This window comes from Pecten maximus, chromosome 11 (genome assembly GCF_902652985.1).
Source record: "Pecten maximus chromosome 11, xPecMax1.1, whole genome shotgun sequence".
Lineage (NCBI taxonomy): Eukaryota > Metazoa > Mollusca > Bivalvia > Pectinida > Pectinidae > Pecten > Pecten maximus.
The window spans coordinates 19,372,235-19,386,886 of NC_047025.1; the positions used below are offsets into that span (position 1 = coordinate 19,372,235).

Sequence of the window (14,652 nt, forward strand, 5' to 3'; positions counted from 1 at the left end):
TGTACTTGTAGTAAGTCCCATCGGGGTGTAGCCCGAGTTTTTCCTACACCAGACATGGTGACAGGGCCAGAGAAAACTTGGGCTAATCGGGGTGTAGTTTACAGGTGTCATACATTGCATCCATTCCTTCCTAAATGTGCGTTTTCTGAGATTTAAATTTAGTAATCATTTCATTGGGAACATAATATGTAAATACCCAATTGAGTTAAATAAGAAGATAGACTCTATATACCGATGGGAATGTTTGATAATCACCAGGTGTGCCTACTGTTATACCGATGGGAATGTTTGATAATCACCAGGTGTGCCTACTGTTATACCGATGGGAATGTTTGATAATCACCAGGTGTGCCTACTGTTATACCGATGGGAATGTTTGATAATCACCAGGTGTGCCTACTGTTATACCGATGGGAATGTTTGATAATCACCAGGTGTGCCTACTGTTATACCGATGGGAATGTTTGATAATCACCAGGTGTGCTTTCTGTTATGTGCATATGTAGCTTTGCGCGGGCATCTACAAAGAGGTTCGAGTAATTCAGTGGGGATTTCCCTTCAGTATTTATTTTATCAGGACAGTAAAATTACCACTGTTGTAATCCTTTTTTTTTTTTAATTTTTTTATTATAAAATCTGAGAAAGAAACAGTTTTATTTTTATAAATGTGACAAGCATTTTCAAATGTTTTTATAAGCTTTAATGTTAAAGACTACTCAATCATTAAATAGTTTTGGAAAATTACATCATTTGTTTAAATTACAAAATTACTTTGTAAATTAATCAGTAATTAGTTAATTATTTAAATCAAAAGCTAGTTTGGTATTGTGTTTAGTTGCATTATACTACAAAAGTCTACTAAAGTCAAACCTGTCTATAAAGGCCACCCAAGGGAAGCAACAAAAGTGCCCTTTATAGACAGGTGCCCTTTATATAGAGGTTCCATTCATACTGTGAAATTTGATCACCAGTAGCCCTTTATAAAGTATAAGAAGCTATAAAATAAGGTTAACATTTTATTACAGTATTAAATAAATACATATATACAGCACCATTTTATAATATTACTCAACATAAAAATTACATTTAATTAAAAAACAGTAAAAATTCTGTAAAACTATGTGTGATATTTATTTTCCTTAAGTCAATGGTTAGATTAAATATTTCATATTAATTTTGCTGATGAAATTTCAAATACATTTGTAAAGACTAAAATCACATGGTTGCTGTCAAAGTCAAAAATACCACTGATACACTGAACAATTATGGGAACTTCAGGACACAAAGCACTGCATGAATTTCATTTTAAATAGTATGAAGTAAACACATCAACAAATTGAGTCCTGTGACAAAGAACAAGGAGAATGTTATTGCAGACATAAAAGATTAATTTCATTTGTATGTTCTTTTCACAGGAATGATTCACTGTGGATTGGGCCAGACACAGGGCAGTCAGTTTTTCATGGAATGCAATCTACAACCATTGTAGGCTGGAACATTAACTTATCAAAGAAAAAAAACCAAGCTGGTTCAAATATCTCGTGAACTAATGGACAGAACTATTATATTTATGAAGAAGTAGATCTAAATGCAAGGCTGTGAGCTCCATCTCACTTTTTTTTTTAAATTATCAAATGATTGAGAGAAAAGAATGGAAGAGTAGAGAGAAAAATAAGTCTCTCATAGTCATAGAACCAATTCATTATTCAATGTTGATCATTAACACTTGTCCAACTCAGGGATCTCTTACTGATATAGATTATACATATTCTCAAGAAAAGAAAGGATATTTACTGATGAGATGTGTATTGATTTCACCTTGGCCTGAATGAAAATTTGACTGTCTCAAGATTGAAGTCCTTATTTTGAAAATATTACCTGGGTACTTTTTTTTCAAAAATCATATATTGAACTACAATAATTTTTATTGGTGAGTTGTTTATTTTCACCATACTGTTATAAGAATAAATACAGATCTACAATTTGAATTGCTGTCTGTTCATAATAAACTGTAGATTCTCATATTTTTTTTTATTGAAAGAGATCTAAAGACATATTAATGGAAGTTGTTGCTCCCCTGGGGCCAGAGGGGTGATGCACAATAAGGGTTATATAGTTAAATTCTGTAAAATCTCTTCAAGTCCTTAATTACAAAAGGCACAATAAATTTTAATCAAATATGGTGAGAATAAAATAAAGTAGATCAATGGTTAAAAGGATTGTGAGGTTCCCCAGGGGCTGGAGGCCTAAGGATGTGTCCCAATTGGTTATAAACAAGGAGGTAAACCCTTCAAATCACTGGTGGTTCTATGAATGACAGGATGGATTCTTCAAATAACTGAAATAAGGTCTGAAACATTATTTGGTGAAGGAAATCCAATGTATATATTATACTATATATATGTATCAATGTATACATACAAAAAGTGTGTGTGGGTGGGAATCGGAAATAAAAAAGAAAATCTTCCAAATGTAACAGTTGAAGGAGTAGAAGTGTGCAGCCAGCCGGGATCGAACCCGCGACCCTCTGCTTACTAGTCCGCCATTCTACCGACTGAGCTAAAGGGATATTCCCCCTAGCCCGAAGCTAGAAGGCGACCATACAACTATGTACATTATTTACAATTAAAACCCGGCCTGCTACACAAATAAGTACTACTTCTGAATTAAAAGATCTTGCTCAAGAAAGCAAGATATTCTACATGAATGTAGGAAATGGCTCTCATGGGGCCCTGTTGGGTGGGATCAAATAGTGAAATTATATGTACAGTCAGTATAGTAGCAAATTCTTTATGAACTGTCAAGGCTAAGCTTCTTTGTTTAAAGACATTGAGGCAATTGGATCTGATAGAGGAAGTCAAAATTGGTAATTGAATGCTTTTCAAATGAATGTAGCTTGATTACAATTTATCTATGAAACAAGAATGTTCACTGTTACTTAAAATTTGCCTGCAATTATATTATTATCAAAAGAAAAGAGATTTTTTTCTATTTTTCTGTTATCTGGTAACCCATTTCTAAGAATCATGTCCTGAGTATGAAGTGCCAGTGTTTGAAAACAATTTTTTTTTTTTATGATCCAGGTAAATGAAAAAATTCAATGTACTCTCACTACTATGATAATTATAAGATGGAAGGATCCCTGTGATGCTGTATAAAATTTGGAATGTTATGGCTTGATGTTCACTCTGCCTGGAGGCATGGAATTTTTTGTGTTTTGCATAGGAAAACTTTGTATGAGTTTATGCAATAAAATTAATTGATATGAGTGAATTTGTTTCTTTTGTGATTGTGGACTTAGACTAGACAAAAGGATACTATTTTGTTTAATTTAGACCTTCTGAGTATAAATTCAAATATAGTGGTATTTTCATTTAATAGTAATTTGCTATCCATGTGATATTGTGGCACTGATAATGGGACGATGTGATGTTGTGGCACTGATAACGGGACGATGTAATATTGTGGCAGGATGTGATGAATGTTGTTCTGATTGGCTGGTATTAATTGTGAAGCCTTTTTTTCTGTAGTTAGCAGAGATGATGACAAACCTAAAGGAACTGGTTGTGTCCCGTCAGCGTGATATCAGCCGGGTCATCACCCCAGCGGTCCAGGTATGACCAAACAGCTAATGATGTTCTGTAGTAAATATTCTGGTACATTTTTAATGAACAAATCCACACAATTAATTAAGCTACAAATACTGTTAGATTTTTACTTTGGTGTAGATTTTTAGCTCACCGGTTACGAGTAACCGAGAGCTAATGCTGTCACCCCGGCGTCGGCGTCCCACCCCAAAACTTTAAAGTTTTTGGAGTAAGTTTTTGGAAAGCTTGTAAGTCCAAAAGTATACACCTACCACCCTTCTAAGTTGGTTTATACATTCATTAGAGGTCTAGGAGTGATGTTATGGCAAAATTATTCAGAAAAAAAAATTGTGATTTTTTCGCATTTTACCATTTTATGGACTTTCCAAAACTCACTTTAAAGTTTTGGCGGTAAGTCCAAAAGTATACACCTATCACCCTTCTTATTTGGTTTATACATCCATTAGAGGTCTAGGAGCGATATTATGTGACATACAATTTCAAAATGATATGCTTATACATACATAAAAAATGAATGCATAGTATATTGCTGCCGCCGGTGAGCTTTCGCAATCATTGATTGCACTTGTATCTATATACTACTTGCTTTTCTCCTTTATTTCGATCGTTCTATGCACAGCATCTATGAGAGGCCTTGGCACTTTGAGTAACACTGGAATTTAAAAAAAAAAAAAAAATCCTAATTTACTGTTCAGTATGAACCTTCCAGAAAAATAAGTAAACAATATGATCATCTCAACTACAGGAAAACCTGGACCAGACGTACACCTACTGTGGGGATGAGAGTGGCTCGGGGATGTTCATGAGGATTAAGCAGGCCATGGCGGGAGCAGTGGATTACAAACGCCACAACATGTTTGGGGACGCCTCACAGACACTGCTAGATAGCCTTGTACAGCTTAAGGTTAGTATGGTGTGGTTTTCTAGCTTATCAGGATCAGGAAAATCACCAACCCTATTTTGTCTGATTAAAGTGCAAGTATTATTAAGTCAAAATTAAAAAAAAAACAAAAAATGGGATGAAAATTGTCTTTTTTGATTTTGAAAAAATGTATTCATTCAATATGAAAATTATTTTTGCTTATCTATGAGAAACAATTGATGATATTTGAGAATTATTAATTTGATGTTACTGTTTCAGGAGGATATAGTATCACACGTGAGGTCTGTGTGTCTGTCACTGTGCCTTATGCTCCAGGCTGCATTTGAGCCATTGTGGGAAGCACCTAGTCAAACAAAACTGCTCAAGGATCTCCTGTTTGAGAGTTAGTATGAAAAGATGTCTCGCTTACTAATGGTACTATACAATATCTTTTAAGGGCTAGGGGATGTACTCTTTGTAGTATCAAAACAGGTCTCGCTTACTAATAGTGCTATACAGGATCTTGTAAAGGCTAGGGGACGTACTCTTTAGCCCAGCATCATCAGATTGTGGGCTATTCAAATCGCCCTGCATCCATCGTCCATCCGTCTGCAAACAATTCTTGCTATCGCTACTTCTGAAAGTACTAAAGGGATCTTTCTCAAATTTCATGTGTAAATTCCCCTTAGTATCTAGTTGTGCAATTGCATTTTTGGACCGATCGGAAAACAACATGACCGACAGGCAGCTATCTTGGAATTTAACGATTGAAGTTTGTTATCGCTATTTCTCAGAAAGTACCAAAGGGATCTTTCTCCTATTTCATATGTAAGTTCCTCTTGGTACCTTGTTGTGCATATATTGCATATTGGGACCGATCAGAAAACAATATGGTCGAAAGACGTCCATCTTGGATTTTAACAATTGAAGATTTATATCACTGTTTCTCAGAAAGTACTGAAGGGATCTTTCTCAAATTTAATTATGTAAGTTCCCCTTGGTCCCTTAGTTAAGCATATTGCATTTTGGGACCGATCGGAAAATAATGTGGCTGAAAAGCGGCCATCTTTGATTTTGATAATTGAAGATTAATGATGCTGTTTCTCAGAAAGTGCTAAAGGGATCTTTCTCAAATTTCTTAAGGAAGTTCCCCCTGGTTTCTAGTTGTGCACATTGCATTTTGAGACCAATTGGAAAACAACATGGCTGACAGGCAGTCATCTAAGATTTTGACAATTAAAGTTTGTTATCGCTTTTTCTCAGAAAGTACTGAAGTGATCTTTCTCAAATTTTATATGTATGTTTCCCTAGGTCCCTAGTTATGCATTTTGGGATCGATAAAAAAACAACATGTCTGTCAGGCAGCCACTTTGGATTTTGACATAGCAGGTTGCTCCTGCTTATAGTGTTATATAAAGTTATAAAATGTTTTGAAAGAAATGTGAAAGAAGAGAAAAGATCAGTCTTGCATTTAACTGATATGGATCATTCAATGGTGGGCACATCAAAAGATGTCCCGCTTACTAATGGTACTATATGATATCTTGTAAGGGCTGGTATTCCCAACCTGGGAATGACACAATAGGTTTACCGTACATATTACTGTACAATATGTTGATATTTAAGGGCAAGGTGACATGCCCAGACTTAGGAGTAAAAATACATGTTTCAAAATCAGGTTTACCTTAGACAGGAATTTATATGTAGATCCAGTTGTGAATCAAAATGAATGGTAAATATTTACTGCTGCACATTTCAATAAAGTCTGTATTTTGCTGTTTAAAGCCCAATTACAAACTTCTTTTTTGCTCAGAAATTTACTATAACTTAGAAATGTTGTTTTTTAGGCGTGACAGAAGCTGTGCTGTCTGTGAGTAGTCTGCACACAGATGCAAACATTTCTCTGCCTGTTGCACCAACCCACGACTCAACATCTGATCAGGGCAGTCCTATACCACCTAATCAGACATTAACTGGTCAGGATAATCCAAGTCCACAGGTCGACCCCGCCCTGCCTGGTCCCTCTGGCCTACAGATAGCCAGGACTAACCCGGTTGGTCCCCAAATGTTTACGATGACCTATGGAAGGACACACAAGTTGATGACTGATTCCCATGGCAACACTCAGCACGTTTCCATGGAAACATCAAACTCCACACATGTGACTGACGTGTTGAAGCACCTGAAGCAGGAGCCAGGGTCCACCAAAGTGATATCCAGTACTTCCATCAAAAAGGAGTGGGAACCCTCCAGCAACCTTGAAGGTCAGTGGAATTTGAAATATTCTTAAATAAAGAGAAACAGAGTTGAATTATAAAAGGTAAAAAAAATATTTTATTTGTTTATATACAGAAGTGATACAAGAGAAGTATCAAAGAAGTCTTCATCCAATATAACTACCAAAAATACAGGTCAGAATGACTCAAAAATATACTGCAGTTGATTTAATACAAGGGCTGATTGATAAGTTGTGAGCCTCATATTGAAGGATTTGAATTTTGCCGGACATATTGTATTACTTTTCAACATAATCCCCTTCAGTATCTATGCACTTTTGCCAGCGGTGTTTAAGGGCCTCAATGCCACTTTTATAGAACTCCTTTTCTTGGCTGTTCAGAAAGTCTTCCACTGCATGTTAGGGTTAGTGTGCCTGAAATAGCTGTTTTCAGTTTTGGAAATAGATGAAAGTCTGATGGAGCGAGATCAGGTGAATAAGGCGGATGCTCAATCAATTTAAAGCCACAATCATGAATAGCAGCCATGGCAATGACAGACTCTTTCACCCTAACCCTAACCGATTTTGTCCATTTTGCAAAAGCCGCTTGTCTTGTTTTCTTTAGAGTGCTACCTCGTCGATATAAACTAACCAAATGAGACCAGTCCTTGGGTACATGACTCTATATAGTCAGAGAATAGTAGGACTTAAAAAGAACATCCTTGAGTACCTCCTTCAATACGAGGCTCACAACGTATCAATCAACCCTTGTATGTTGTAAAGCTACAGCATTCTTGTCAAACAGGTTTAACTTATTTGGATGTATTCTCTTAAGTTTAAAGGTAACATGTACAATTTTTACTTACCTTTGTGTTTTACTGGATAAAAGGAGGTACAGACAAAGCTAACTTCACCTACAAGTAGCATTTACACTCTCATGGGGCCACTAGAATTGGGTCGGTTAGAGTGTTGGCCTACATAACCTCAGGTGAAGATCTGAGGTGTGTAGTTTGATGTTCTTTTTTCTACCTGTGGCAGTTTGTTTTATGTTCACTGAAATTGCCACCAGCTACTGAAAGAGAGAAAAACCAAACAAAAAACAAAAATATACATTCTCGATATCTTCATGAATCTCTACTACATCTCTGATGCCTCAATTTTCATGGGATTCTTATTACCTGGGTATGTACTTGAAAAATTAAGAAAATATGAATTTCAATTTAAGTATCAGATTGTTTACGTTGTATTTAGATACCTGATCTATATTTACCTTGTAGAAGTTTCGGGGCCTGAACTGAATTGGCTGCAGAACACCTTACCCGACCTTCATTCATATACCGAAATACAACCTAGCCCTGTAAGGATGCCAGTGAGGTCCTCAACCATAAGTCACCCCAGATTTGGATTATCACCGATGACCAGGCCTCAGACTACAGGTCCAACCAGGTTTGGAATATCTCCACAAATCTCCTCAACCGTGACCAGGCCTCAGACTCTAGGTCCAACCAGGCCTGGAATATCTCCACAAATCTCCTCAACTGTGACCAGGCCTCAGACTCTAGGTCCAACCAGGCCTGGAATATCTCCACAAATCTCCTCAACCGTGACCAGGCCTCAGACTACAGGTCCAACCAGGCCTGGAATATCTCCACAAATCTCCTCGACTGTGACCGGGCCTCAGACTGTAGGTCAAACCAGGTCTGGAATATCACCCATGACCGGCCCTCAGACTGTAGGTCCAACCAGGTCTGGAACATCACCTACAGTACCTAATGTGTCCTCGACCATAACCAGGCCTCGACCTGCAGGAACCCCTGGTGTTATTCCTACACATCCATGCAGGATTCTCGCATCTATCTGTACTGTCAACTCACCTGTTTGTCAATCAGCTGACGGTACTGCCAGACAACAAAGAAACACACGCCTTGGTGACAAGTTGTATTTTTCTGTTGGTAATCCAGAAATGGTGATGCTTCCTGGAGCAAGTAGTCAGTCTACAACTCCAACAAGCAACAGATTAGGAAGTGAGACTGTGTCAAACAAAAGTGTTCTGACTCAAGCAGCGATTCCAGCATCTGTAGTAGGTACATCCACATTACAAGGAAATCAAAAGGATGTACCAAAAGCCAGTTCATGTAGAGTCTACAAACTTCCCCAAGCTTATCCTGGGATCAGTAGAGGTAACATTCCACTTATGCCCTCTGGAAAAAGCCAAAGTCAACAAGCCACGAACAGTCCCGCTACAGTACAGACGGGAGAACCAGCCTCGTCAGCATTAAGTTCTCCCATCAAACGGCTTGTATCAATAGTGGACAAAAATGTGTTGAGTCAATTTCAAACTAAACAGCATTCTACACAGACATCTAATGATTCCCCCATTCTTTCACAATCAACAAACAATAGAAGCCCTATTGCTACTAATTCTCCACCTGTCAGTGGGACATCGTCTTCTCACAGGGGAAGGTCAAGGCTAAGTTTGAGGAAAACCTCCACACCTGAATCCCTGTTACGTTCCCATGTCCACATTAAACAGGAGCCGACAGGGGACGACACTGGCCATCAGCGTAGGATCAGGAGAGCAAACAATAGTAAGTGATTGATCAGAGTTATAATGGGCTTCTTAGCCCAAAGTGTCAAATGAGCTTATGTCGTCTGTCTACAACTTTTCATTCAAAGTACTTCTTCTCAAAAACTAGGATGCCCAGAGACCTGATAATAGACCTGTAGCATGTTGGATTGAAATGAATGACCTTCAGGTACTTTCTAGGTCATAGGGGTCAAATGTTCTTAAATATTCAAACAACTTCTTCTCAATAATCAAGATGTTTGGCTTTGTATTATTTAACATCCTATCAATAGCTATAGTCTTTTAAGGATGGTAAGAGGCCTTAGGTTGGGTAATATGTTACATACAAGGACGAAGGGTTACCTGATTTGTGTAAATGAGTGACCTTGACTTATATATCCAGGGTCACAATGGTCAAACTTATCCAAAACAATGAAACAAGTTCTTCTAAAAACAACAGGCTTAGAGTGATGACATTTAGCCAGTGAATGGCTGCCAACTTAACCAAATAATAATCAAATGAATGACACTTCTCGGAATAATGGCAGATGAGCGATACAGGCCCAATGGGCCTCTTGTTGTAACTCTGAAATGTTTATTTCATGTTCACTTTTCAAACATGATCAATGAAAAGTTTGATCTAGAATTGTCAAGAATAGTGAAAAGTTAACCAGATATTCATCCTTGAGTTGTTAAAGTAAAACTGTACTCTTTACCTATAAACCCCACTTACTCAAATCTGCATTCCTCAAATACCCATATTCATCGAACTGCTTGCTTTGTCACAACTGCATCCTTATATATTCCTTGTAATTAACCTGGGATAACTTGAACTGCTAGTCATCAAATACCCTGTGTTCCTCAAACTATTAACATGGTCAATTCAAATTAGCGGGGTTTTACTTTGTTAATATAAATATCACTTGCTGAAAATTGAATGGGGTTACTTTTTGAATCAAAATTCATAATTGTGCCTACAGTGGATAAATATCTTAATGGTCAAGCAGTCAATGGGGACTTTGATGGTTGGCTTTGCTGACCTGACATGTTACTTGAACCCATGATGTTAAAACTGTCTCTGTATGTTGCATTATAATGACTTTCTTGATTCATTTTTACAAAATTCAATATTTGTTTTATTTCAGATGTTATAATCAATCTATGTGACAGCAGTGAAAATTAACAAGGGATGACAGTGTTAAACATGTAATGTCTTTCCTTCCTGTACTGGTACATCCAAGTATTCTGACAAACCTGTGTTCTATTGACCCTATAGTATACACAAGTCCACTGTTAGTTGTCGGACAACATTTAACTTGCTGCCTTGACCTGGAGTGTGAAGTAACACGATGTGGAGTGTAACAGAGTGCTGTTATAACTTACAAGTTAGATTCAGAAATTCTATTATGGTCTGCGTTTCAAAGTTTTATACACAAATTGTTTTGATGGACAAATTTGTAAAGCCAATATAATCTCCCATAACTGTCTGATTACTGTACGATCATGATAAAATGTAAGTGGATGACATGATAGTTACCTCTTAGTACTGTATTCAACCTAATAAACACTCTGCCTCCAGAAGTGCACCAGCACCTTTTTTTTCAGGAAAAAATAAAAGTTCCTTACCTCGCTGATCTTGTAATGTAATCTTCAGTCATTTAACAAAAGACTAGATTATTTTTGCTACTTAAAGATATATATGGATAAAGAAATTTTATTTTCCACAGCCAGATTTCACCTGGAACTTTTCCCCTGTACATGGTTTATGAATCAAGCCATGCCCCTTTTGTGTTTTTTAAGAGCCCTATTCACTTATTTATCATGATTGATGATAACAAAAAATTACCAAACAATAGGTGTTAGCAATGTTAACACAAAATAGGTGTTTGTGTTTTGAGAATCACATCCTGTAAACTAGTATGATACAATACTAAAGAAATTAATTGTGTTATATTGGTATTAACATTAAAGAATATACCAGATGTATCTTTTCCTTACAAGACATGCTTTAACAGAGAGATGTTAACAGGTCTACTAGACTTTTATGACATATACAATGTGTTAATGAGACCAGGTGGGTGGAACTTGTGTTTGAATTGAATGCTGAAAATCCCCTATCCTCTGTGACCTCTCGAGAAGTGTGTTCGAAAATAATTTTAGTAAGAAATATGTTTTTAAGAATTGACTAACATCAGGCTGATCACAATGGATGTAATGGTATCCTGACAGGATCCTGACCAGGAGTTTATATTTGGATTAATTCACAATCTCAATCAGCTGACCTGGAATCACCATTGTTGAGACACAATTTAAAGGAATAATTAGTTTATTCCATTCCTTTAATGACTCTTACAAACTGTTGGTATTTGTACTCCTTTGACTGGCCTCAGGGGCACCTGTTCAATTATGATGCATTTATAATCCGCCAGTTATTTGTTCATTTACATATAATTAAGATCAATATACATGTACATGTATTTTAATTTGCATGCAAACTCGTCAAACTTGATATGAAATATTATTAGTTATGTATCCATGGCGATGTTTCCTTAGTTACAGGTGAAGCACCAGTTAATGTTAGTGACACTGAATTTTGTCTAAAATGTTTGGGGAAAATTGGTGAGCATTCTGATACATTATTCCATTGACCAGTATTCTGTATCATGATGAAAGTGTGAATGGGAGTTTCTGAGCCAAAAACAAGTCTTTCAGAACATGTTTGGCTTTTGAAAAAAAAAGTTCTAGGTATATCAGATAAGTCATCTAACAGACTAATGGGCATTTATATCCATTCATGATTATGCATTAAAAAGTCAGCGTCCCTATATTAATTGGATAGGATTAGTGGATTGATGGATAACATATTAATGTCGGTTTTCTTGTAGATGTTCTTGTAGTGTTGAAGCAAAACACCTTACAGTGAGACAATTTAAATGTTTTAGATAGGTGTCTTACATTTTACTCATCAATTTTGAGAATTTTTTTTTTTTTGGTAATTCATGTTCTAGCCTGCCTGCACGTGTACAGTAATGTTGTAAGGACAGTATTTAGTATAATGCTGAATTAAAGACAATCAAATCAAAATTCATTGTCCAATGTAACTCTGTACAGAGTTAAATTGAACGTGATATTCTTATATTAATCTGCTACATGTTTGAGTTGTACTTCGGTGTTAAAGTACATTTCTCAGATTGTGTTTGTTTATTTTTAAAACCTTATGAGTCATGATCACTGGCATTTTACCTGAGTATCTGTTTATATGATTTGTGAGATATAGAGATGCTAATTAAATGATAAAAAACTTTTTTAATTGCTTCCTTTAAATCAAATAAATCATGATTTTAACATCTGTATGCTTTTAGATTATTAACATGTGTGAAATGATGACCGTGTTTGATGAGTGATAGCAATCCACTTCCCGATATTTTTTACATTTATATGATCGATGCTGTCTAGTACACATTTTACTTTCATATTCTAAATGTGTTCAGAAAAATGGTACTACAAACTTGTGTACAATGTATGTCTTTCCTGACTTTCCAAAATTTCTACAACAAATTTTATAAAGAATTAACAGATTTTAAATATAGAATGGAGGTTGTATTTTACATGTGTACAAAAACCATTGTACATTTTCTGGTTTTCAATGTTTTGCTTCCTACCATTGTGGAATTGATGCCAGTTACGGTATGTGGATTTATCTACACCAGTGTGGTTACATTGATCGATCCATACCATTTTATGTGGATTGATCCATATCAGTAATTATGGGATGCCGGTTACATAAATTGATCCACACCAGTGTGTATGTGATGCTGGTCACGTGGATTGGTCCACACCAGTGTGTAAGTGATGCTGGTCACGTGGATTGATCCACACCAGTGTGTATGTGATGCTGGTCACGTGGATTGGTCCACACCAGTGTGTAAGTGATGCTGGTCACGTGGATTGATCCACACCAGTGTGTATGTGATGCTGGTCACGTGGATTGATCCACACCAGTGTGTATGTGATGCTGGTCACGTGGATTGATCCACACCAGTGTGTAAGTGATGCTGGTCACGTGGATTGATCCACACCAGTGTGTATGTGATGCTGGTCACGTGGATTGATCCACACCAGTGTGTATGTGATGCTGGTCACGTGGATTGATCCACACCAGTGTGGATGTGATGCTGGTCACGTGGATTGATCCACACCAGTGTGGATGTGATGCTGGTCACGTGGATTGATCCACACCAGTGTGTAAGTGATGCTGGTCACATGGATTGATCCACACCAGTGTGGATGTGATGCTGGTCACGTGGATTGATCCACACCAGTGTGGATGTGATGCTAGTTATGTGGATTGATCCACACCAGTGTGTATGTGATACTGGTCACATGGATTGATCCACACCAGTGTGGATGTGATGCTGGTTATGTGGATTGATCCTCACCAGTGTGTAAGTGATGCTGGTCACATGGATTGATCCACACCAGTGTGGATGTGATGCTGGTTATGTGGATTGATCCTCACCAGTGTGTATGTGATACTGGTTATGTGGATTGATCCACACCAGTGTGTAAGTGATGCTGGTCACATGGATTGATCCACACCAGTGTGTAAGTGATGCTGGTCACATGGATTGATCCACACCAGTGTGTAAGTGATGCTGGTCACATGGATTGATCCACACCAGTGTGTATGTGATGCTGGTCACGTGGATTGATCCACACCAGTGTGTATGTGATGCTAGTTATGTGGATTGATCCACACCAGTGTGTAAGTGATGCCGGTTACGTGGATTGATCCACACCAGTGTGTAAGTGATGCTGGCCACGTGGATTGATCCACACCAGTGTGTATGTGATGCTGGTCACGTGGATTGATCCACACCAGTGTGTATGTGATGCTGGTCACGTGGATTGATCCACACCAGTGTGTATGTGATGCTGGTCACGTGGATTGATCCACACCAGTGTGTATGTGATGCTGGTTATGTGGATTGATCCACACCAGTGTGTAAGTGATGCCGGTTACGTGGATTGATCCTCACCAGTGTGGTTGTGATACGTTTCTTGTACACCAGTAACTGGTTCTCCCTTAAATATTCAAAGAAAATTGATGTGTAACAAATGATGAATGTGTGTTCAAGCAAGTTGAACTATGTTTTAATCAAAATAAAAAGTTATTTTTAAGTTCTTCATTCAAAAAGTTTTTGTTAATGTAGATGGGAAGTTACACTTATAATCTGCTCTAGTTGAATATTTTTGATTGTTATACTGTTTTAATCATTGTTGACTTCAAAATGAGTTGTAAAAAACATGTTTAAAATAAATAGAAAGCAAGGTGCTTGCCAATGGGCCAATGTTTTATATTGATGGATTCTATAGTGTACAATAAAAGTTTTTGTTATTA

The 14,652-nt window shown here is 37.1% G+C and overlaps 1 protein-coding gene across 1 annotated transcript in view; it reads left to right on the top strand.

The window, feature by feature from the left end:
• The window catches only part of LOC117337320, a 50,388-nt gene extending 35,736 nt beyond the window's left edge, over positions 1-14,652 (top strand). Inside the window, exons 17-22 of the mRNA XM_033898239.1 lie at positions 3,531-3,614; positions 4,354-4,512; positions 4,750-4,873; positions 6,318-6,734; positions 7,963-9,273; positions 10,397-14,652. Of these exons, the coding sequence (XP_033754130.1) occupies positions 3,531-3,614; positions 4,354-4,512; positions 4,750-4,873; positions 6,318-6,734; positions 7,963-9,273; positions 10,397-10,434 (2,133 nt within the window). The 3' untranslated portion in view covers positions 10,435-14,652. The remainder of the gene's footprint in view (positions 1-3,530; positions 3,615-4,353; positions 4,513-4,749; positions 4,874-6,317; positions 6,735-7,962; positions 9,274-10,396) is intronic.